The sequence below is a fragment of the Pseudoliparis swirei genome, chromosome 11 (genome assembly GCF_029220125.1).
Source record: "Pseudoliparis swirei isolate HS2019 ecotype Mariana Trench chromosome 11, NWPU_hadal_v1, whole genome shotgun sequence".
Taxonomy (NCBI): domain Eukaryota; kingdom Metazoa; phylum Chordata; class Actinopteri; order Perciformes; family Liparidae; genus Pseudoliparis; species Pseudoliparis swirei.
In genome coordinates this window covers 1916355-1940181 of record NC_079398.1, presented here as the reverse complement: position 1 = coordinate 1940181, position 23827 = coordinate 1916355, and the positions used below count along the sequence as shown (strand labels likewise).

The window sequence follows — 23827 nt, the reverse complement described above, 5'->3', positions numbered from 1 at the left end:
ACCTTGTTAAAATCCTAATCTCCTTCAAAATAATAAACATATCCGTGTCATTTCTGAAGCTCACCCTGACACCGATGGAATAATTTGCTGGAGAAAGATGAAAACAATATTGTATTCATTTATTGGGTTTTATTCATAAATCGTACACAATTTAATATTTGTTTAGTTGAAAAAGAAGACAAAAAAAAAGGGGTGCCTCAATTAAAAATTATTTGGCACAATGCCCCCTCTGCTCTACAGTAACAATGTCAAACAGGACATACAGTATATAAAGCCAGTATGAAGTTCATATCTATATATACATTGTTACTTTGCTGAATTGTCCATCTACTTCCTTGCCTTGTGTTACTGCATTCATAAATTTACCACTCATCCAAATTTCCCACAAGCCAGAAGAAAACATTTAGTTGCATCTTAAACTGATATTGCATTTTCTCAATGCTTAACATGACTGACTTCCCAATATAGAAAACTGTGAATCCCATTCGACCACAGGAATCCTTTCTTTGTCAGTCATTCACAATAACCTCATCACAGGAAGGTCATCTGTCCAGCCGTGGTCGCTCATTCAGTCGCTCACGGGTTTATCCCTCTTGGAAGACCGCCTGGTTGGGCAAACAGAGAAGGAGCCTCCTTGTTGTTGCTGGGTGACAACCCAGAGGGATAGGTGGCTGTGAAGACCAGAGCTCAGTGATACCATCAACTACGGGGCCCCAGAGCTGCAGCACCACCGCCACCTCCTGTCGGGGCAACCACACTGCATTCAAAGCTCACCTCTGGGGAGAGAGGGATGGATAGCATTGATATGAACAACAACAACAACAAGGTGGAGGTGACTCATGATGCATAAAACAAACCATACACGACGTGTCTGAAGGGGGTGGCCTTTTTTGGCACTCACAACTTCAGCCCAAGTTCTTTTAATTAGACGCTTAAAGTTGGCCTTGGAAATGAAATTAGTTGAGACTTTTGATTCCGTGAATATCCGCAAATCCAGTTTCTCCACTAACAGCTCAACGCCCATTTTTGTTTTTTCTTCCTGTGCTCGACATGTTCGACATGCGTTTGCTTACATATTTAGTTCTTCATGAGCAACACATCAATAACCTTAAATAATGATCAAAGACACAGGTAAATATAACTAAACGGTATGGTTTAAATACACTTAGACTGTCATCTACTGGTCGAACACCTTTACTCTGCAAATTTTCTTAAAGACTCTGCTTGGCATTCACTCAAGAAACGGCACAATACAGGTGATACATGTGTGCCAACAGCAACAACCCTGCACACAAACATGACTTTGATTAAACTGTATTACAAACTACAATTCTTACAGTATATTGTCTTGTTTTTTATTTTGAGAGACCCATAATTCCGGGTCGCCTGCCTTGCTTTGCGTCTATCTTCAAGACGAAAACAACAGAAAAACGTTTGTGCTTTTTCATTAATCGTATTAAACAGAAAACAGGGAAAAACATGTTATTTCTGTATTTTCTTTTTTTCCAAGACTAGATAGATAGATATATACTTTATTAATCCCCAAGGGGAAATTTGTCATAGCAGTAGCAGCACCAATAAACCAAACACACAATAATAAAAAATACAATATAAAACTAAACTATAAAACGGACTATAAGCATGTTGTTGTGCAATACCCAGGCCACTGACGCCTCTTGTCGGTCAGGGGGACGTACAGCACTCCCATCAAAGCTTTCTTGAGAAAGGTCCCGTCGCTCTGGCGGTCGTACTGCTCCAACACCTGACTGCCACCGTCGGGCCCCACCGGGAGAACCAACCGCCCACCGGGCTTCAGCTGCTCCAAGAGCTTTGACCAAAAGATGGCAGAAAACAGAAATGCCACATGAGTTCATGTTCAAGAAGCAAATGCCGGCTGCCCTCTGCATATCAAAGTTATATCACAGTTTACAACACTTGAGAAAAGAAAATAGGTTCTGGAAGCCGCTGACTGTTTAAGATTTACTTTGCTCCAGTAGATGTTCGGTCATGCAGATAAATGAGGCACATCCTTCTTGAGATACCGTTTTACAACTTTTAAAAAGTTGTCCTACTCATCTTTGTGTGAGCTACATAGACATTTTAAAAGTACATTATTTTATAAAGCAGACACATTTTTAATATAGGATTAAGTATTATTTGAACACTGAATGTACTTGTCCTGACACTAAAAGATAACTCTTTGAAAGATTGCACTGCATTGCGTTTCAACCTCTCTGTGCTACATTGATGTGGATTTTGGATGTCGCTAAATAAGCGCATACTTTCTCTTATTCTATTTTCATAGAAGTGAAAGCCATACGTGTCCTTACAGCCTTAGGAACAGTCGCTGCAGCTGCTCCAACATGAATGGCATCATACGGCGCTCCTTCTTGGTTGCCGAGTCTTCCATCTCCCACTGTGGGAAGATGTAGGTATGTTGTGGCTGTGCGAGATAAACATTTTTTTAAATGCATGGCTTCTCATGACTGACCTGTGAGTTTGATGCGTCCAGAGGTGAGCAGTTCTGGGTCATCAGCTTGCACATTTTTTATAGACATTTGAACCAGTTCATTAATGTGTTCAATGCCAAGCACTCTACCACTAGGGCCCATCTACAAAAAAAAAGAAAAAATGCCATTACACTCAATCATATAGTGCATGTTATACCAACTAGTAGGAAACATGCAACGTTTTACAGCACTTACCATTCTTGCAAAGCAGGCTGTGAGATATCCACTCCCTGAACCCACATCCAGTGCCGATGCCCCTTCAGTTAGTTTGTCACTTAACAGCTCCAACGCATGAGCATGCTGTCAAACCACCAGAGGAAACATTCATGCCATCATGTTTATGTACATCAATTATATATATATATATTTATAGCAGTTCAGTGCGACTTACTCACCATGTGCGGTGCACTGATGGTCGCCCTGTAGCCTGTGAAAATAAAATGCCATAAAACAGTCATATCACACATCTGTGCTCATGAAACACAATGTAACACAGAATTAATGTAATCACTCAAATAAATGTTACCATAATAATAGGTAAGTGTGTGAACCATAATAATAGGAATGTGTGTGGGAATGGGCCTGAATGAGTGTGTGTGAGGTGTTTATGAATACCGATGGATTGAGGAGAGTCTGCATAAGGAGAGTTTTTTGCGTAGAGCCCTCTGTCTGTAGCCAGCATGGCATCAAACACGCGGTCGCTGCGGATCACCCCGTGATCTGGAGGAGAAAAGAGTTCATGATCAATTATCAATGTGAATTACACCGAGTTGAACTGGAAAATGTGTGCAGATTGAACCCGGTATGTTTCCCTTTACCCTTTAATGTGAATGGAAAACAAATGAACACAAGCTTTTTAGATATAACAAATGGGAATAAAAGCAACGTGCAGTGTCAATATGTAAAGCTTGGAGGTATAACAATATGTATATTATGTTTTGATAATTAATAGGATATTTATCATTGTGATATCATGATAAGGCATACACATATTTCTTTGTCTTAAATGTTACATGAGACCAAACATTTAATTGTTCTCATGCATCTTTCCTTTAATTTGTGTTCAGACATCAGACATTCAAAATCAAGCTTTGCATATCAATTTTAGAGATTTTGAATTTAACCCTCCTGTTACCTTCAAATGTACTAATATCTTTTACCCTTTTTGACCACAGCAGTTATAACCTCCAGAAAATGATTAGAATTAATATTGTTTCCCAAGTTTAAGTATCAGGTACTTTTTGTTTGTTTGTTGACTACCTCAATAGCCCTTTAAATAAATTAAAAAGTTGATTAGTCTTATATGTTTTACACAGTGAAAAACAGCCTGGGGTCAAATTGACCCCAAAGAACACCGATGCGTACGAGTTGTGTACGGGACATTGAAAACATATCATCATGTGAATTTTATGTTTTCCCAGTTGTCCCCAATAAATTAGGAAAAGTCATGAAATATGAAGCAAAAAGAAATTATGTCAATCATATTTTTAGAGATGTTAAAAATTGAATGGATCTCTATCGATATATATCTGGATTAAAACACAGATTTGCACTTCAGTGGCACTTAAATAGCACTTACTTATGGTACTTCTGTAGTTCGCTATGCTGAGGAAATGTTACTTCCTGTATTCTTGTTGTTCTTAGTTTGTACTCTAGGTTGAAATGCACTTATTGTAAGTCGCTTTGGATAAAAGCGTCTGCTAAATGACATGTAATGTAATGTAATGAATGGGGTCAAATTGACCCGAAAGGTAACAGGAGGGAGTATAAATGTAACTTTCTAATTTCAAATTGCCCCAAGAGTATCAATTTCTCAGTGTAATATCCTGCATCTTGATGATGGTGAGTAATACAATACGTGTATTTTTTCTATTCTTAATGTTGTCATACTCCACACTCCGAGAGAGAGGACACAATCCTGTTCCCCTCAGTATAAAAGCAGCAGCTGTCGCACTTTACGTTGTGGGCCTTTGAGGCGTTAAGTCAAAGACCTTGTCGTCCCTGAGATCTGAGCATTACCCCTCAGCCTGCTGATGAGCTCTGCGTGCGTGTTGCCGCTGGACATCCACGCCATGGTCCGGGACAGCAGCACACCCATCGGGACGACCACCGCGACCAGGCGCAGCGCGGCATGCATCTCCTACGCGGGCTCCTCCTGCAGTGACATGGTGATCAACGCTTGCAAACAAACCTACGTGACACGCAAGTAACTGTAACACACATTTAATAGGCGGTAATAATCAGGTTGTCAATCATTCCTAGCATAAGTGAATTTTGCAGAAGAATATATTTCAAATAATCGCAATTTGACAGTTAGCCGCCGAGTTGACCCAGCTCCATATTTTACCGCAACAAACACATTCACATTATTTACCCATCATATCACCGAACAGTTTGCCAATGCTAATGTAAAATCTTCAAACAATCAACCGAGATCAGCGGTACTTGTTTACCTCGATAGTTCTTCCCCGGATCTGTTCCTTCCTGCCGGGATCAACTACCTGACTCTTCTCCAGCGCCTGGCCAATAAGATGCGGGTTTACAACATGAAGACCCATATATCCAATCATATTTTAAATTTGTTTGATGGACGGTTACAGTGTCCAATCATATGATAATAAATAAGGAAGTGGGCGTTCCCCATTTCACACTGTGGATCATGGACACAGTTAGCTAGCGAGGCTAATATTTAATCTTTAAAATCATACTTTAGAAGAAATAGCGATTATTCTATTGAGAGTTTCACTCAGGTAAGATATGCTTTAAAATCATTATGACACGTAACCGTTTAAAAACAGTTGAAATATCACAATACTCAATGAAATAGGTTGTAGACACCAATGTAGCTATGTTGATGCATGATGGTGAATGAAAACTCAGCTTTTGATTGTGCTTATTATGTTGAATTCTGCGCAGATTACCTTTCGATTTGTTTTCTAATTGACTCAAGAACATGCCGGGGTGTTAATGCTGCTGACAGACCCATAAACAAAACCGTGGGCATGCTAACTCATCTCGACTTCTGTTCCAACTCAGTCAGTTGACCAGAATGATTGAGGACTTCGCGGGCCAGGAGCTCGCCCGGTCCAGCGGGGAGCTGTGGACTGAAGTCTGCTCCACTCTGCCGGGGCCGCAAGCTCCACCGACCCGGGAGGTCAACACGGAGTTCAGAGACTCGTTCCAGCCAGCCGCACCGATCGGATCGCAGGTCAATGGACTCTCAAATGGGACAAATACTAGATCCGAATGGAAAGCCATGGAGGATTCTCAGATCTACATCGCCAGTTTAGGTACACGCGTCATTCCCGTCTCTTCCATGAACGCAGGCATCATGTCCCATTTAGCTCACCCTGTCCATCATCTCAATCAAGTTGTATAGGAAATACTTGAATTATGGGGGCTCCAAGTCCTGATGGGCATTTCTGTTCTCTATTTTCTGATGTATAGACTAAAAGTCAGACATGTGATGCTCCTTACCCTTCTAAATTTTAACATTTTCATTTGAGATTGAGAATAAAGTTGTTGTTTTTGTCCACATTTTAATGCAGAGAACCGCCTGAAGAAATTAAAGGGCCAGTCAAGTGATGTGACGTCCAGGGACATGTTGCGCTCCTTGTCTCAGGTAAAGAAAGAATGCTGGGATAGATTTCTGCATGACGCTCAGACCTCAGAGATCTTCCAAAGCGGTGACATGGATGACAGGTAGGATGGAGGATTACCTTCGCATTGAAAATGTTATGTTTTGATCGCCGTGTATTTATTTATTTATTTGTATGCGTGTTACTCGAATAACTCAAAAAGTATTAAACCGAATCGCATGAAATTGGGTGGGATGATTGGTTATTATCCGGGGACCATTTGCTTAGATTTTGGGACCGATCGGGTCAAAGGTCAAGGTCATGAAAAGGTCAACATCTTCTTTTTACCATAGCGCGGTAAATTTGTATCCAATTGGCATGCAACTAATGCCAACATGTTCATAATTCAATGCCCAATCTTGTGATATGCGAAGGTATGCGCTCTACCGAGTGCCTGTTCTAGTTCTTCATATTATGATAGAAGTATGATGCCAGTAAAAGCACTTCTATTGTTGCAAGCATAACTCTGGTGTCCCAGAGCTTCAAATAGACCTCTTCTCATCTTAATACCTTGTGTATACTTCCCTTCCCTAGCGCCCTTGAACACTTCAAGAGGTGGTTGGTTCCTGAGAAGGTGGCCATCAGCACGGAAGAGCTGGAGTATCTCCTGAGACCGTCTCAGAATAACGAACAGGCGGAACCGAACCAAACGCAGATCGAAGAGGACAAGACGGGAGAGAGAGCCGACCCCGAGGAAGATGGCGCTCACAGCCCGGAGAAATAAGTGTTTAAAAATACCGGCACTGAAAAAAGAACTAATTTGGCGTGTATTCAGTAGCGCTGCCTTGTCAACCCCCACGCTCGGTTTGAGCTGCGTTATGTCATAGCCCTGTTTTTTTCAAAGCTTCTGTTAACAATGGTCAAGAAGCAATTACACCCTGTACTCGTCCTCTGTATCCCCAGCAACTGAGTGTTAAGTACTTTTGTAGTTTGTGTACTGATTCCCATTCTATATGTTACAAGAATAGCTCTCTACTTTGAATATATTTGCAAAGGTTAATAATGGAGCACATTAAGTAACATGTTTTAATTTAGACTCTTGTGACATCTTGCAGACATACAATTATGAAATCTAGAGCAGGAATACTCTGATATATTCCTAAAAATATTGTATAACATTTTTATTTTTGCCATAATCTTTTTACCAATCAAGTTTTACCCACATTTCAATAAAACCATAAAGTGGAATTAATTCTGTTCATTTGTCTGCAAATAAGCTGAAGCTGTTATATTTAGCTAGATAGCTGAGCTGCTAAATGAACACGTGTAACTTTCTCTGACACATTTGTGTTGTGTTGTCTCACAAGTGTGAGAGTAGACGGTGGAAAGCGTTGCAGGTTTCTCTTCTGTTGTCGGTCTTTCTCGTTGCGGTATCTTTAGATGGCAGCAAAGACGATTTTTTGAATATCTTTTTACTGTGACAATGGAGAGAGGAATGACATTCAACAATTGATCCAGCCGGGAATTGAACTGGAGACTCGTAGATCAGGGCATTGTGTTATTGGATCAACCCAAAAGTCAATTTTAACTGGCTCAAACACTTCTCAGTTGTATTATGGAAAATCTAATATCCAACCATTCAAATTTGACCTATATGGAGTGAAAGGCGGCGTCTGCTGCAACACATCTTAACATCTCTCTGCCCTAAGTCCTTTAAGGAAGCCTATACTCATATTAACCCTCCTGTTACCTTCAAATTTACAAACATCTTTTACCCTTTATGACCCCAGCAATTAAAACCTCCAGAAAATGATTAGAATTAATATTGTTTCCCAAGTTTAAGTGTGAGGTACTTTGTGTTTGTTTGTTGACTACCGAAACAGCCTTTAAAATAAATAAAAATGTTGATATTTCTTATATGTTTTACACAGTGAAAAACAGCCTGGGGTCAAATTGACCCCAAAGAACACAGATGAGTACAAGTTGTGTTCGGGACAGTGAAAACATATCATGTGAATTTTATGTTTTTCTAGTTGTCCCCCATAAATCAGGAAAAGTCATGAAATATGAAGAAAAAAATGATGTCAATCATTTTGTTAGAGACATTAAACATTGAATGGGGTCAAATTAACCCCAAAGGTAATAGGAGGGTTAACTCATCAGTCAGTTGTTTCCAAGATGAGTGACTAAGAGGGTTAAGGCAATAGACTCCCCTAAAATTGTTAATAGAAGTAGTTTAACAATACTTTTGCAATATCATATAGTTCAACTGCAACACATCATACAAAATGTCCACAAAGTTGAATTAACACCTCTCTGAAACGGTTTGAACAAAAACACAACATTATAACCTACTTTATTGCAGGGGTGCTATGTCAATAGACTTTTGGTGTAGATTAGATATCCATGTCAATCTGATTGGCACCCATCATTGATTTAAATGTCATTTCTGTGGAAGGTGGTCATGAAAAGAGCCACCTGTGGTCTCCACTGACAAAAAGAGCTCCAGCAACCATTTAACCCAGTCTAGGTCATCTCTGGATAAAAGCAAATCAATAAATAAATAGTTATATATCTCCGCATCAAATAAATGCATTTTGGAAAGAGTTTAGATATTTGAAGCACCGTCCACTAGCAAATAGTGTGAGATGAAATTGTGAATTTATGTCCCCATCATTCAGCTATTGGTCAAACTGTCATTTCTGTGGACTTACCTCACCACCAATGCGTTCTTCAAATGATTAGGACTCATCTTCGACGCAGTGCGTGTAAACAGATGAGCAGGTGATGGCTAAACGAGGTTACTGCAAGGCGGGGCGGGGGGAGTGGATGGACGTGAGTGTCAGGTGACTGGAAGAGGTGGAAACGTCAGGGTGCAACTGTTGGACAGGTAAAACGACAGTGACAGAGCCTGGGGAAGAGGAGAAGTGACTGCAGAGAGGTGGAATGTGATAACCTCCACACCAGGAGATACGTGGCCTTCTTTTCCACCTCAGACCCATTTCTTAAACATCAAAGGGAGCTGCAAGGACCCATTTTCACCCAGGACAAGACATCCGTGTCAATGAGCGGCTGGACGCCAGCAGGTTGCTGTGCAGCGGGCAGGGAGAAGCTTGGAGGTGTCATTTAAAGACCCCCGACATGAACAAAGAGGAGCCCCCTCCTCCTTTTACCTCAACCCACTGTACCCACACTGTGTTGCACTGGCAGTGACCATTATTTGTTCCAAACTTGTGTAATGATTACAAATTATTTAATGATAAAATTGCTTTGTAAATACTTAAATGTGTGTTCATGTCCTTCGGTTGATGCTCATCTTCTTCTTCCAGTGCGTTGCCGATTAATTTAGTCCTGGTTTCCCCCTTTGCAGATACCCGATGCATCACTTAGTCACATGGATTCTGTTTGGGTTGCTCTGACAGGAGACTCACAATTTATAAATTAGTTTCAGTTTAAAGAAATGAAGATGTGTACTGCAGGAAGATTGTGATTTGTCCCTTAACTGTTCAATTTATTCTGCTCCTTAATATTTGTTTATTGGTGTGTTTTCCTAGAAAGTGGCCTCGATGTGAAAAACCTCACAGCCTAGATATTTGACAATAAATTAGTAATATTTATTATGTCAGCTCTTCCACTGATAATTCTATTATAGGGCACATTTTCTATCTATCTATCTATCTGTCTATATATCTGTCTATCTATCTATCTATAAAAGGACACTTTATAAGTTCCAATTGGAAAATTATAGTGATTCCAAGGTAACATCATTATAATTTCACTATTTATTCCCAAGAGGAATATCATAGGAGATTGTAATGGTTGTTAATTGAGGTTAATGACAGACATCCGTCTTACTGGAGGTGACTCATTCACATGAACACGACTGCATGCTGAGAGAGAGAGAGAGAGAGAGAGAGAGAGAGAGAGAGAGAACAGAGAGAGAGAGCACACACAAGAGAGGGAGAGAGAGAGAGGGACTTTATTCAGAAGCGTGTGTTGCAGAGGGAGGTGAGGCTGCACAATAGTTGGACACCCATCGGACACAGGACTGTCCAAGTCATTAAAAAATGTCTGACTGACATCTCAGAGGTATTTTTTCTTTTTACACCTACATTTTTAAAATGCATGCACTCACATTTGCATTGTTATTAGTTATTGGAAATTTAGATTTGTTGTGTATTTCGAAATTCTATAGATTTATAAAAAAGAAAAAAGATGTTTGTGAATTATGTGCAAATCAGTGCATCACTTATCAGATCAGGTTAAACCTTCTGCTTGGAACATTCAGATAATGTAAGAACAGTAACATTATGACAGGGGGTGTGGTCAGACAATAATACACACTCATTCATGCTCTACAGTTGACTTTTGATTTACAGATGATGCTTTCACATTTGTTTTTTAACTTTTTGGAATTTGTCTAATCTGACATAATTAGTTTTGGAGATACTGATTTTTTGCTATTTGTGTAAATATATAGTTGAATTAGTTGCAAGGTCATTTATTTAGTAGATATGATCTCTTCCTTGCTGTCATGTTTCTTTTTTATGAATCAAATCTTTAAGTCAGACACAAGAAACAATCTTTCAATCATCTGTTAAAAAAAAAATCTACATAACATCTCTTTACTATTCAATAATAATTGCATTGACGTCAGTGGGACGATTCAGCAGATGTTCAGGATGTTATTTATGTGGCGAAAGAGAAAGAAAGAGCCATGGATTGGACAGATGATTGGCGATGAATATTTTACGAGGCAGAGAGAAATAAAAAGGCGACAATTGTAGAGTGAAGAAGAAAGGAAGATATTATGTGCAGACGAGATGGATGGAAGTAAAGAGATATATGGGAGTTTGGGAGAATTTATAGTCCAGGCCCTGCAGCTTCTTAATGAGATAGACTTACAAAGTGTTGAAGATCGACACTAATGTGTTTCTATCTCTATAACGCATGACGTTAATATCACTTTGGGTTCAATAAAATTGTTGTTTGATATATTTTGCAAATATTTGTCGGCAAGTATGATGTTCAATTAGGTATCGTATGTGTAAAATGTGCTGCGGATTTGTAATAGTTTGTTATTCATTGTGGCTCCTGCAGCGATGGACTGGCAGCAGGCAGCGAGCCGATCCCGGGTGAACTCTTCCACTCCATCCTCTTCGTCATCTCCATCCACGTCAGACTCTTCCTTCACCTTCTCCTCGTCCTGCTGCAACTCCTCTCGCCCCGTCTTCTCCACCTCCCCGTTTTCAGTCCCATCCTTTTCCGGCCTCGACCTGCTCTCGGACCTGAAGTTCGTCTTCATCCCTCTGTACGCGGCCGTGGTTCTGGTCGCCTGCGCCGGCAACCTTCTCCTGCTCTTCTTCATCTGGCGCAACAAGAAAAGACACACCACCACAAACTTCCTCATCGGCAACCTGGCACTGGTCGACCTGGTCATGTGCGTCTTCCGCGTCCCCTTGACCGCGTCCTACGCTTTTGACCGGCGCGGATGGGTGTTCGGCGCCCACATGTGCTGCGTCATCTCCGTCATGCAGTCCGCATCCGCCTACGCCGGATGCCTGTCCCTCATGGCCATCGCGGTGGATCGTTACGTGGTCGTGGCTTATCCCATCCGCAAAAGAGCAGGGTGCCAGTTCTGCTGGGCTCTGGTGGTCCTGATCTGGCTGTCCTCTCTGGCTTTATCCACACCCACGGCGCTCCACACCGTCCACCTGGACCTGCGCTCTGCGGGGCTGCAGATGGACGTCTGTGAGGAGTTCTGGGACGGCCAGGAGCGAGGAAGACTCATCTACTCCTGCTTCATTCTCCTCTTCTCCTACTTTGTCCCACTGGCTGCTGTCTCTATTTCCTACTGCGCGATATCCTACCACCTGAAGCAGAGGACCACGTCGGGCTTGATGGCGTGTCAGGAGTTGAGATCTGCGAGGGCGACATGGAGCAGACGGAGGAGGAAGACCTTCTGCCTGCTGCTGGTGTCCGTCCTCTGCTTCGCCTTCTCATGGCTTCCCTTACAGGTACAGAGGCGTGGCAAAGAGAGAGCGGTGATTATATGGATGCATAAGAACGTGAGTAAACTAGAACGGGCACTCGGTAGAGCGCGTCCCTTCGCCGCAGCCACATGTTGGCATTAGTTGCATGCCAATTGGATACAAATTGACCGCACTATGGTAAAAAGAAGATGTTGACCTTTTCATGACCTTGACCTTTGACCCGATCGATCCAAAAATCTAATCAAATGGTCCCCGAATAATAACCAATCATCCCACCAAATTTCATGCGATTCGGTTTAATACTTTTTGAGTTATGCGAATAACACACACACGCATACAAATAAATACACAGCGATCAAAACATAACCTTCCGCATTTTCAATGCGAAGGTAACAAGAAAAGTCGACACAGTAGAGTGCAGATTATAGCCAGGTGTGTCTGCTGTATTGTATTAGTGCATAAATACAACACACAATGGCCCACGCCCCCTTCTAGCCTGTAAGGCTTTCTAAAACCCAACACACACACACACACACAACACACACACAGGCACACAATGGGAGATGATATCATAATTCTAAAGGGTTCCTTCACTGCTGTTGATCTTTATGTGTCGGGCTACTTTTGGGCCATTGCAGTTACTTCAATAAGTCTTGAATTCAAAGGGAGACCAAGTCTCCGCTCTGTTCTTTTTTAACACTCTGATTTTCACAAACAAGATCAAACATGTTCTCTGTTTAATGTTTATCCTCTTTTCTGCCAAGCTAAGCGAAGCTTACTGTAGCTTTCATCGCACAGACATGAGGGAAGAGGAACAATCCATCATATTCTCTGCAATAAAGCTCATAATCTCCAGACTGGAATGACCAGCTTGAACCAGCAGGGTTTTAATGAACTAAAGAATCCGTAACAGCGGGATGAGCAGTGAACAAAGTGTCACTATGAATTAAAATGAATCGCACTTTGTTCAGTGCATAGTGTCACTGCTCATATACCGCTGTGACGGATTCTTTAGTTCAGTTGATTTGTTTTTAAAATCTTATTAGCGAATTAGCTTAAAAAAAGCAAACCAACTAAATATTCAGTCACGATGAAAAGTTTCAAATTAGCAAAGTGATACTTATATGAACACATTTCTAAATAATGTAATTCTTGAACTAATTACTTTAATTAACTTTTTCCTATGAATAAGTGCTGAACATTGTCTAACTTCACAGGTGGTGAATCTGATCCGGGACCTGGACACAGACTTCTCCATTTTAGGGAAGAATTATGTGAACGTCATCCAGGTGTCCACTCACCTGCTCGCCATGAGCTCCGCCTGCTACAACCCTTTTATTTATGCCTCACTGCACAAGAAGTTCCTCTCCGATCTGTGCAGCCACTTCATGTTCCGGAGGAGAAAACTGGGAAAGGACAGGGGTCAGAGGTCAAGCATCCGTACGATGTCACACAGAATGCAGCGCCTCCACGCCTCCATCACCGCAGCAGATTTAGCAGGCGCTGTTGTGAATAACGTCATTTCTCAAGATATTTATGCGTAATATTTGTTTTGCTTTGAATACGCACAGGAATTTTATCTGCTGGCTTTTTTCCAAAAGGCCCACGGTTAAAACAACAACTCTACAGTATCGTCTTCACTTCATTATTAATCTGAATGGACTGATCTGATGGTCAGTGTTCAAAGCCACATTAATTTAAAGCTTACTGAAATAAAGAAACGGACAAAGTGGAGTTGCAAGGTTTACACATCAAACACTTCACGGCCCGAAATGAAAAAAAGGCTCAGCGGTCTCTTTCACTGAATCTCTACAGGTGTAAAAAACACAAATCCACTTTGATTTAAAGGATATACGTGTGTAAAGATTTATAATTTAAACAAATGTGTGGAGGTTTATGTATCGAAAGTTTATTTTGCACGGAAAAATATTCTACTGGGATTAAATATACTTTAAACAGTGGTTTTGCTCTCATCTATTAAAAACTACACAATAAATGTGTAGTCTTTCCATCTAATAGTTTATATTCTTGAGCATGTCTAATTCTCTATACGTTTATGTATAATATTATAATTCTGGTCAACTTTAACTGATAGTGTATTTGGATAATTGTATTGGTGTCTAACATGTGCTTTCTCTTCGATTTTGTTGAATTTGAGTCAATAAACACGTTAATCTAAATCCCTATTCCCTCCCCATTCATTGTGTGATGAAACGGGAACATGAAAGCTTTCTGAGATAATGAATGTTGTGTTTCTGTCGACGGCTTTGGCCCTGAGACGCTGAAGGCTTCCCACACTCCGCTGTGACATTTGGAGAACACAATGCTGTTTGCAAAATCTGCAGCGTGATTAAATGTCAACTTTGAGATGGTTAGAGAATAACAACCCGTCATCTATGTTGTTCATTGGGATATGTTAAACTATAAAGAGAGTAAAAAGAGGAAATATTTCATAAATAGGGAAATTAAAATGATAATCTATTCAATTTCTTTCTGCGAATAAAAACAATAAAAAAACATTTGTTTACAAAATATGCAGGATTAAACATTCCGGCTGTAGCTGTAGCTCAGTGGGGTAAGGGGGGGTCGTCCTGCAACCCCAAGGTTGTCGGTTCGATCCCCGCTCTACCCTTTAGTTGCAAGTCGAAGTGTCCTTGAGCAAGGCACTGAACCCTCAGGTGCTTCCCGGGCGCATCACTGCAGCCCACTGCTCCTTAATAACTAAGGATGGGTTGAATGCAGTGAACACATTTCGTTGCATGTGTACCTGTACTCTGTGCAATGACAATAGATTGAATGCAATTCCCCAAACTGCACCTTGTGTCACTCATGTTACTGACAGAGTGTTTGAGCACCAACAGCTCCGAGCAGCTCTGGAAGACGCTGAACTTTGACCTGAAAACATGCGCACAAGCAAAACCAGTTTCTCAGCATCTCCTGACCTGCCACCTCAGCAGTGAGTCCTGAATCCTGATCTGTACCAAACGATTGGGCGGCACCTGAGCTAAAGTTTTGGCGTATAGCAAAGGCTCTGAATACTTAAAGTTTTTTAATCCAGTTTTCGCTTTCTCATGATGGGACTGTAGAGGCCATTCGTCCTTAGAAATCAAATCAAATTGCCTCTGACGTACCGTGGGTTTCGGAGTTGACGCAGGCAAAAAGAAATTAATGTCCATTTCGGTATGTTGATTCTGATCATTTATTTTCCAAATAAACAAAAAGAACAAACAAAACGCTGACACTCTTTGCTGATGCTGGTAAAAAAAAAACATTGGCCACCCTGGTGCATGCTGGTCCTGTGCCTACACACCTCTACGTATAACAACATGTGCCCAGTGTTACCCAATCAGTGAATCCTAAAATTAAATATATTTAAAACAACAATCACAATGAACTAAACTAAAACTATCATAAGAAAAAAGCTCTTCTGACAAATCAAAATATAACCTAAATCAGCAATGAATAATCAATATTGCTTTACAATAACACAAAATACAAATGTCAAAATAAATAGCTCCAACAGGGACATTGAGGGTAAATTTGTTACAGAAAAAAGTTATTTAAACAACTTATTAAAATGAAAATACAAAGAGGCTTAACAAAGTCTCGATATGCAAACGTCAGTGGCGTCGATGAAGGGAAGAGGAGGTGGTTGGTTGCTTCGGGTGTAAATCCGGGAGAGACGATGGCGCTCGGTATCCTGGGTCTGACCTCTGAACTCTATGCATTTGTAATGTTCAGAAGAACTGAGAGCTGTGAAACATCCCAAAACAATGTCAACAGAAAAGGTAATGGTGTTGTCGCGACGTTGACTCTCGCTGGTGGTACAAATAAAAAAGCAACAAGCAAGATAATTGTGTAATAACCACGCAGGACATTCTGACCTGAAGAAAAACAATTGTCAGGCTTTCATTTGAAATGCTTTGTTTCTCTCTAGACTCAAGAGGCACTATAGATGCACTGTAGGCAGAAGTTTCTAGAAGAAAGAAAACGTTAATGAGGAGGATGGAGCATTAACATCTGGGAAACACATCTCATCTCACAAATCTTTGCTGGGCCTAAGGATCATGATATGCATAATATAGAACAATATAGCTCTTCAATACTAAAAGAGAATTTAAAGGAAAATTTCCTTTTCTCAAAACCATTTCCAATATGTGAATTTAGATATTTAACAAACAGTGTTTAGTGCAGAATATATATATATGTATATAAAAAAGATATATATATATATAAATATATGTATATATAAAAAAATAAAAAAAAAAATATATATGTGTGTGTGTTTAATATATATATATTTATATACAGGACTGTCTCAGAAAATTAGAATATTGTGATGAAGTTCTTTATTTTCTGTAATGCAATTAAAAAAACAAAAATGTCATGCATTCTGGATTCATTACAAATCAACTGAAATATTGCAAGCCTTTTATTCTGATTTATTGCTGATTATGGCTTACAGTTTAAGAAAACTCAAATATCCTATCTCTAAATATTAGAATATCATGAAAAAGTATACTAGTAGGGTATTAAACAAATCACTTGAATTGTCTAATTAACTCGAAACACCTGCAAGGGTTTCCTGAGCCTTGACAAACACTCAGCTGTTATAAATCTTTTTTTTTTACTTGGTCTGAGGAAATATTAAAATTTTATGAGATAGGATTTTAGAGTTTTCTTAAGCTGTAAGCCATAATCAGCAATATAAAAATAAAAAAAAGGCTTGCAATATTTCAGTTGATTTGTAATGAATCCAGAATGCATGACATTTTTGTTTTTTTAATTGCATTACAGAAAATAAAGAACGTTATCAAAATATTCTAATTTTCTGAGACAGTCCTGTATACTGCAATAAACACTGTGTGTTCAACATATAAATTCAAGGGAAGCTGCACAAATCTGGGGGATTTAATTGAGTATATTTCAGGTACTGATTGAGGGCAGTGATTTGTCAATGATACACAGCATTTATGTTGTGTTTGATATCGATAAAGATCTTAGTGGATAGTTCAACTGTTTCCACTTTGCTTTTTGCATAACTCACAGTAACACAACACTGCTCTGTGACAAGCCTGCCATCCAGAGGCTGGATGTTGTACAGCACATGAGTCAAACTCGCGGCCTGCGGGCCACAACCGGCCCGCGAATCAATTATCTTTGGCCCACATGATAAAATCTATTTACTATTATAGCTGGCCCGCCGGTAGGCCTATATCACACGCACCACCATAATACTACAAATCCCACAATGCATTGTCCGCGTGTAATTAGGTGATATTAGATCATTTCCCACGGCACACCTGACGATCTCTCACGGGACACCAGTGTGCCGCGTCACACTGCTTGAAAAATCACTGATAGAGGATGTTGAGCTTGAAAAGAAATCGTCTTAATGATATATCGTGAAGATATTTCAAAGGGTTTCTTGTTTTGAATAATACGAGGTCAAACGGGAGATATTAACTGCTCCTCTAATATCATCAGCAGGGCTCTCAAGTTTTGAAGACAGGCAAGTGACATTTCCATCAGCACCCCCCCCCCCCCCCCCCAGAACGAAATGTTCGTATATCAGTCAGTCGCGCGCAATTCCAGAATGCTTTATTTTCATTGGTTGCTGGATTCAATCTTACCCAGATACAACAGATACGGTTTTTTTTCTGATTGGCTATTGTGTGGCCCATTTCTTTTTTTTTGATTGGCTGATAATTTCAATTCAATTCAGTTTATTTGTATAGCCCAATTTCACAAATTACAAATTTGTCTCGGAGTGCTTTACAATCTGTACACATAGACATCCCTGCCCCAAAACCTCATATCGGACCAGGAAAAACTCCCAAATAACCCTTCAGGGGGAAAAAAAGGGAAGAAACCTGCAGGAGAGCAACAGAGGAGGATCCCTCTCCAGGATGGACAGATACAATAGATGTAATGTGTACAGAAGGACAGATTTAGAGTTAAAATACATTCAATGAATATGACAGAGTGTATGAATAGTTCATAGTAGGCATATTCCACGATCCATCAGGCAGATGGCGGTGGGGAGGAGGAGTGGGCGGAGTCTCAACAGTGGGCGGAGTCTCAACAGGACAGTGGCGTAGTCATGAGCAGGAATTCCACGACCCAGACGATCCATCAGGCAGATAGGATCTATGCCGTCTCATAGGGTCCGATGACCCCATGAGACGTGAAGTCAAAAGGACTCCGGGGAGAAAGCAGAGTTAGTAAGGTGTGATTGAGAGATGAAAATTCATCCTTAAGGAGAGAAAAAAGAGGAGATAGGTACTCAGTGCATCCTAAAACGTCCCCCGGCAGCTATAAGCCTATAGCAGCCTATAGCAGCATATAAGTGGCTCCTCACGGCAGAACTCCAGGGGAGCGCTTGATTCCTCCACGGTGAGGGCAGCGCGGCTCATGTTTGCGCGCTGCGGCACATTAAAACATTAAATAGCCGAGTTTTTTTTCAGCGTGAGAAATACGATGTGTGGCGGGAGTGCGTGACTTAAGACCGAAATGCGTTAGTCTCACGCTCAATGCGTGACACTTGAGAGCCCTGCATCAGCAACAATGTCCATTACTTATCCAATAGACGACACGATGTATGGCAAAGTCAGACTCGGTGTGTTCGGTCGTCATCAGCGTAGTGAAGCTCCGACTGTTTATTGAGACACAACTTGTAGCCGCACACATTTGTGATTGGAAATTATTTTATTCCACAATTTAATTCTACTGCACAGTAGATTTAAAATTGTCGATTAAAAAGACATGTCGATTCTGCTCTTGCAACACTGCAGAAAACTGGACCAGGACTTCACGAAGCGACAGAAGCAAAGTCATAAACACGCAATCGCTGCACAGCTCGTTGAGAAAGCTCACACACAAACACACTCTTCCCAATCACAGGTGAATTGGAGCAGCTGCTCTTCTTTCTGACTTTCTCCTCACACACGCTGGCTGATTCAGATGCAAATGATTAAGGTGCCATTTAAAACCTTCCAACCTGACTCAGTAGCGCTCCAGGCCTCATACATATTCAGCAGAGGCCTGATTATTGAAGTGAGATGATTTATGTTTCATCGTGTGTGATTCCAAGATGCTCACACTCTTGTTTTTCACGTCATGATCTAGTGTCATGAATAAATGGGATCGATCTCATTCCAGGTGGAGATGAATCGATTAGAAAAGTAGAACAAAGGGAAAGGCTCAAGTTAATAAAAAGATAACACATTTTTATTTTGATGCAATATCATTTGTCTTTGGGTTTTTTACTTTATATTTCAATTTAAATAAAGATGATTTACATGTAGTTTTTAAAAACTGTCAAATGGAGTTATACCTTTCTAATTGAATTGCCTATAAAGAAACAAACGAGGAGTTGAGGGAAATGATAGATACTTGATTGATTGTCGCGATAACACTTGAAAAACCTCATTAAGTTTGTAATGTAGATATTTTTCTCCCTGATATATCTGTCCAGACCTGCACGAACCTTTGTAGAAATTTTTTGTTACGCAATATTTGAACATATATATATATATATAAATAATAAAATAAAATAAACTTTTTAATCAGTGTTCTGATCGCTGATGACTGCATTTAATAAAACCAATCACTTATACAAAATATATTGTGTGAGTGAGCCCCCATGTGGGCCAGCGCTATTACTACAGCTCTCTCCTTGGCTCGGGTATTTTGCCAATTAAATGAAATACAAGCCATAAAAAAAAGATTCCAAACACATGTTCAAACTCATATATTATTTATTACAAGTAAATATTTTTTCTTATATTACAGAGGTCCATTTGAAACCATACAAATAATCTGTGCTGTGGTTAATATTTCCAAGGTATTTCCAAAAATGCCATGCAAAGAATATAAACATAAAATTCACATCAGAAGAAGTATAGACTTTTTTTGTACACCTGGGAATGAAATTAAAATTCACGATTCGATACCTTCCCCTCTTACTCTTTTTGGTGCACCTCTTTGTGGTGATTCGAGATCAGACCAGCATCGTCCGGCAACAATGAAAGGCATTTGGAAGGTGGGTGAGAACAACAGCTCGTCCTTCTCTACGTGGAACACGTTCAGAGTAAATATGGGTTAGTGGGAACAGGCACAGAGGACCAATTAAGACATAAGTATCACACATCTTGATTAGACATAATTAGTTTGCAGAGTGATTCCTAAGGCCATAACATGTACTGCGTGTGGTTTCTATCTCTACTCCAGAACCTCCAGGGGGATTTTAAATTAAAGATCCAAATAAAACCAAATAAACCCAATTCTGCTTTGTTGGATTGTACATCCACCATCCATCAATGTCCAATTAAATGTTCCGATCGGTGGAGAACGTTTGCAAACCTTTGATTTGGTAAAAACGGCAAGTCTTTTCTTTCCAGTTCAGCCTCATGGAGTCAGGAAGTAATCGACTCTCTGTACCAGACGTAAAGCAGAAGTAGGCAGGATGTGGGCGTGTTCGGGTGGTACTCCACCCAAAATCTATCTTTTTAAAATCAACTACCCCCTGTGGGTTTAAGGTGGCTGTAAATCGTTTGCAGTTCATGTCGAACAGCGCTTGGGACCCTCAAACATGTCGGATGCGAAGGATTGAAATAGTTTCAAAGCAGAAGAACGACTTAAAACCTCTCAAACGCTCATGCACATAATCCATTTCCTCACAGCTTGAAGCTGCCAGGAACGCGTGTCTTTTGTTTGGAACATAATGCCAATTCAGACAGACAGCTGAGAGCTGGATTATGATGACGAGGTGGATTAGAAAAGCCTCTGTAGACATTTGGAGATTTTGTCTATCCACCGTGAAAAACTTTGGAACGACTGAAATTCATCCCAACCGACGGAATTGACGCCGACTGCAGGCCGCTGTTCTTCAAGAAGCACACGACTACAAACCCAATATTTAGGGGAATACACTCTGTTGTTGAGAGTAGTCTGTACGCTAAATATGAAGCGACATCCAGCGGCCAGTGAGCCCAGCTGAGCATAAAGATGGGATTATTACAGACACCGTAATTAATGAGCCAATAGGCTTTAGAGGGGCAGGGAGATGGATTATTTTTGCCTTTTCTGACAGAGCTGCAGTCTTTACGCTCAGCGAGGCGGATCAGGTTCTGGAGCTTCGACTGGTATCCATCTCGTCAGTTAACTCGACACGAGGGAGGAACTTAGTGCATTTCCCCAAATGTTGAACAGATTTGTAACTGATCACTTTGAAATACAAATTTGGTCAGACTTTTGCTAAAAATCAACGTGTTTATCCAGGATAATTTCTACCTTTCAGATCTCACAAAAGACCCCACGAATGCGATGGACCGGAGATGCTTCTCCAGCATCTCGGAATCAAGATCGGCGCACTGCGAAAGAAGCCTCACCGCCCGAGGCAGATATCAGCACACATCTCGAAATGAAAAGGCTGGGAATGTTCTATAAGGCAGCAAGATCAAGGGCACAGGATAATGGCAAGGTAGGTTTAAATCATTGTAGCACTCGGCATTTAAAAGGTGAAGAGGCAAAGCGTTGTCATCTTAGGAGGAGTGACGGGAGGATGGCAGGAAGCCGGGAGAGGCCAAGGGACGCGTGGCTCCTGCAGGTTAAGCATCTCTGGTCACATGTTAGCAGGTGTCCTTCAAACTCTCTCTGAGATCCTTCCAAATGTGTCCTCACATCTGCCTGGAGGACTTTCAACATCTTCAACACAACATCGAATAGGCTTGTATTGGTCAAGCAAGCTCAATCAGTCACAGAAATACTATTGCGAAGGACTCGCACGTTTTTATCTTAGACAGTGCAGCGAAGGGGAGACCTCCTTTATAGTCAGGAACACAAGCCACTCACCTAGAACTCTATTCTTTAAAATTATCTTTTGAAAATAAATTATATTTTCTCAGTACAGAAATAAATACATATCTTCTCTCAAACATAGGAATGGATCATCATCATCTCGTCATCATCATCGTCACCAGCAGCTCTAAATGCTACACTGAATACATTGCTCACCATCTCATCGGTGAAGAAATGAGGATGTAGGTGACTAACTGCCATCTGCCACGAACAGAACAGACACTCATCCAGATATATAAATGCAAATATACAGTTAGCTGACATGACATCTCCGACAATCAGCTTTGAGAAAGTAAAATATTCCTCAGCGTCGGCATGACAGAAAAAACCCTCGTCAATGCTCGGCTCGTTGGACGTCTTCACACTCCAAAATCAAACTAAGTGAAGTGTGCTTTCTTCGTGGAGTCTGTACTACGTTAGGAAATCACCATTCAGGTGAATTAGTGGCATGAAACTCAAACCTCTCTCAGAGAAACCAGAGGGGCGGAGCGAGAGATCATCCACGTTTTCGTCGTCCGCCGTGCCTGTACTTGCTCGTCTTAACGAAGGCGAACGGTCGCAATACAAACCTCCTGGACTCTCCTCACAGCTGTGGTCAGAGTTCACGACGCAGACCCACAGGTCAATCACAGTCACGTGAAAAGGGAAACGTTAAATCATCGGACCGTTTGTTGGAAAATTGGGGCATTTGCTTTTCTCGCCAAGAGTTTGACGATAATCTCGATGGGACTCCCACGTCTGTCTGGTAAATATGGAGCTGTGGCCCGCAGCCAGTGAGTGAGATCAGCTGAGTAAGAAGACTGAAAACAGCGAGCCAGGCCGCCCCGCTTCGAGCCTCTATAAGCTTCGCTAAATGATGCACTGCTGGCACTACTTTCTATTAAACCGTACAGACATGAGTGGCATTATTCCCTTCCACTACCCTTTGTCAAGATAGCAAAGAAATATACAAAAAAACTATTCCCTAAAACACCCTGAACACAGATGTTCACAAGAGCTTCATTTGTACGCAGAATATATATCTCATATCAAATGTGATTCAATCTCTTTGTCTCTTCTCAAGGAGCAACGCCGGTCCTTGCCGAACACGCCGAAAAAACACCTTCGGTTTTCTTCACCGACGGCGCATCATTGAGACACACGAGGAGCGTCTGATGTCCGACGGGAACGTGATTCACATGTAACATCAACCTCTCTTCACACCGATCAAATGTCACGTTTCTAAGAGCTACGGGAGCAATTTCGACAGCGGAGAACGGTCAGAGTTCTCCAAACGGCTGCTACGACACCACAGAGCCATGTACGATGAACACCGGGACACCGCCGTCGTAACCTCGATGCTGTACGTCAGGGTGTTACTCTCACCAAATAAAGGTGCGGCGTGTACGTACGAGCGAGAGATTTCATAAACAAGCGACGCTCGTCCGTCAATCCTTCATCCGACGCTTCCGGCTCGCGTCCCACGCGCAGCAGGTCGGTGTGCGTGTGGCCCATCGAAGTCGACCGTTATCTCAACTTCCAAGAGCGTTATGGGTCGTCGTGCGGCGTCAGATGCTACTGCAGGTTCTTGAGGAGGCGCCCGAAGCGAAAGTCATAGACGTGTCGACAGAAACACACCAGCTCTGGGTCGACGTCATCGGGCACACAGTGGTGGGTGGGCATGGCGTTGACGACGCTGGGCGGCACCACGAAGGCGGCGGCGCAGTCGCGCACGCCCTCGCTATGGCGTTTTACCAAGGCACAAAATCTGGACAAAGCACAAATGCAGGACGTCAAACTCAATCGACTTGAGCGTTTATAAAAACAGCCGTTTCACGGTAGCACACCGACGACCGAGCAGGAAGACAGGCGGCTATTTATGTTAAACGTCGTGCTTTTCAAAAAC

The 23827-nt window shown here is 41.3% G+C and overlaps 4 protein-coding genes across 5 annotated transcripts in view; 2 read left to right on the top strand and 2 right to left on the bottom strand.

The window, feature by feature from the left end:
- Positions 1–98: 98 nt before the first annotated feature.
- pcmtl (l-isoaspartyl protein carboxyl methyltransferase, like) lies at positions 99–5021 on the bottom strand. 2 transcript variants are annotated; one of them, XM_056426932.1, is made up of 9 exons: positions 4964–5021; positions 4530–4665; positions 3126–3230; positions 2906–2937; positions 2706–2810; positions 2492–2612; positions 2331–2416; positions 1659–1828; positions 99–740 (listed from the first exon to the last, which is right to left on the bottom strand). In XM_056426932.1, the coding sequence occupies exons 2-9, from the start codon at positions 4645–4647 to the stop codon at positions 704–706; spliced, it is 774 nt and encodes a 257-aa protein (XP_056282907.1). In that variant the 5' UTR covers positions 4648–4665; positions 4964–5021; the 3' UTR covers positions 99–703. The 2 variants fall into 2 exon arrangements, with proteins under 2 accessions (XP_056282907.1, XP_056282908.1); XM_056426933.1 differs by having other exon boundaries at positions 99–776; positions 4964–5016.
- A 133-nt stretch (positions 5022–5154) lies between these two features.
- Positions 5155–7336, top strand: ccdc32 (coiled-coil domain containing 32). The gene is made up of 4 exons (XM_056426934.1): positions 5155–5260; positions 5547–5800; positions 6059–6212; positions 6683–7336. Exons 2-4 carry the CDS (start codon positions 5560–5562, stop codon positions 6870–6872), a joined length of 585 nt encoding a protein of 194 aa, XP_056282909.1. The 5' UTR covers positions 5155–5260; positions 5547–5559; the 3' UTR covers positions 6873–7336.
- A 3803-nt stretch (positions 7337–11139) lies between these two features.
- On the top strand, positions 11140–16344 carry prlh2r (prolactin releasing hormone 2 receptor; the record flags this gene model as incomplete). The annotated part of the gene is made up of 2 exons (XM_056426643.1): positions 11140–12105; positions 13299–16344. Coding segments are annotated over 2 exons (1293 nt in total), but the record flags the coding sequence as incomplete, so codon positions are not given.
- Positions 16345–19823: 3479 nt separating this feature from the next.
- bahd1 (bromo adjacent homology domain containing 1) overlaps positions 19824–23827 on the bottom strand; it is a 32294-nt gene continuing 28290 nt past the window's right edge. Inside the window, exon 7 of the mRNA XM_056425896.1 lies at positions 19824–23689. Coding sequence (XP_056281871.1) covers positions 23497–23689 — 193 coding nt within the window. The 3' untranslated portion in view covers positions 19824–23496. The remainder of the gene's footprint in view (positions 23690–23827) is intronic.

Coding starts and splice junctions, on each gene's coding strand:
- pcmtl (XM_056426932.1), bottom strand. CDS start 4,647: ATGCATGCCGCGCTGCGCCTGGTCGCGGTGGTCGTCCCGATGGGTGTG. Junction 2,417..2,491: donor TGGACGCATCAAACTCACAG/GTCAGTCATGAG, acceptor ATCTTCCCACAG/TGGGAGATGGAAGACTCGGC. Junction 1,829..2,330: donor CAGCGACTGTTCCTAAGGCT/GTAAGGACACGT, acceptor TTTTGGTCAAAG/CTCTTGGAGCAGCTGAAGCC.
- ccdc32 (XM_056426934.1), top strand. CDS start 5,560: ATGATTGAGGACTTCGCGGGCCAGGAGCTCGCCCGGTCCAGCGGGGAG. Junction 5,801..6,058: donor GATCTACATCGCCAGTTTAG/GTACACGCGTCA, acceptor ATTTTAATGCAG/AGAACCGCCTGAAGAAATTA. Junction 6,213..6,682: donor AGCGGTGACATGGATGACAG/GTAGGATGGAGG, acceptor TCCCTTCCCTAG/CGCCCTTGAACACTTCAAGA.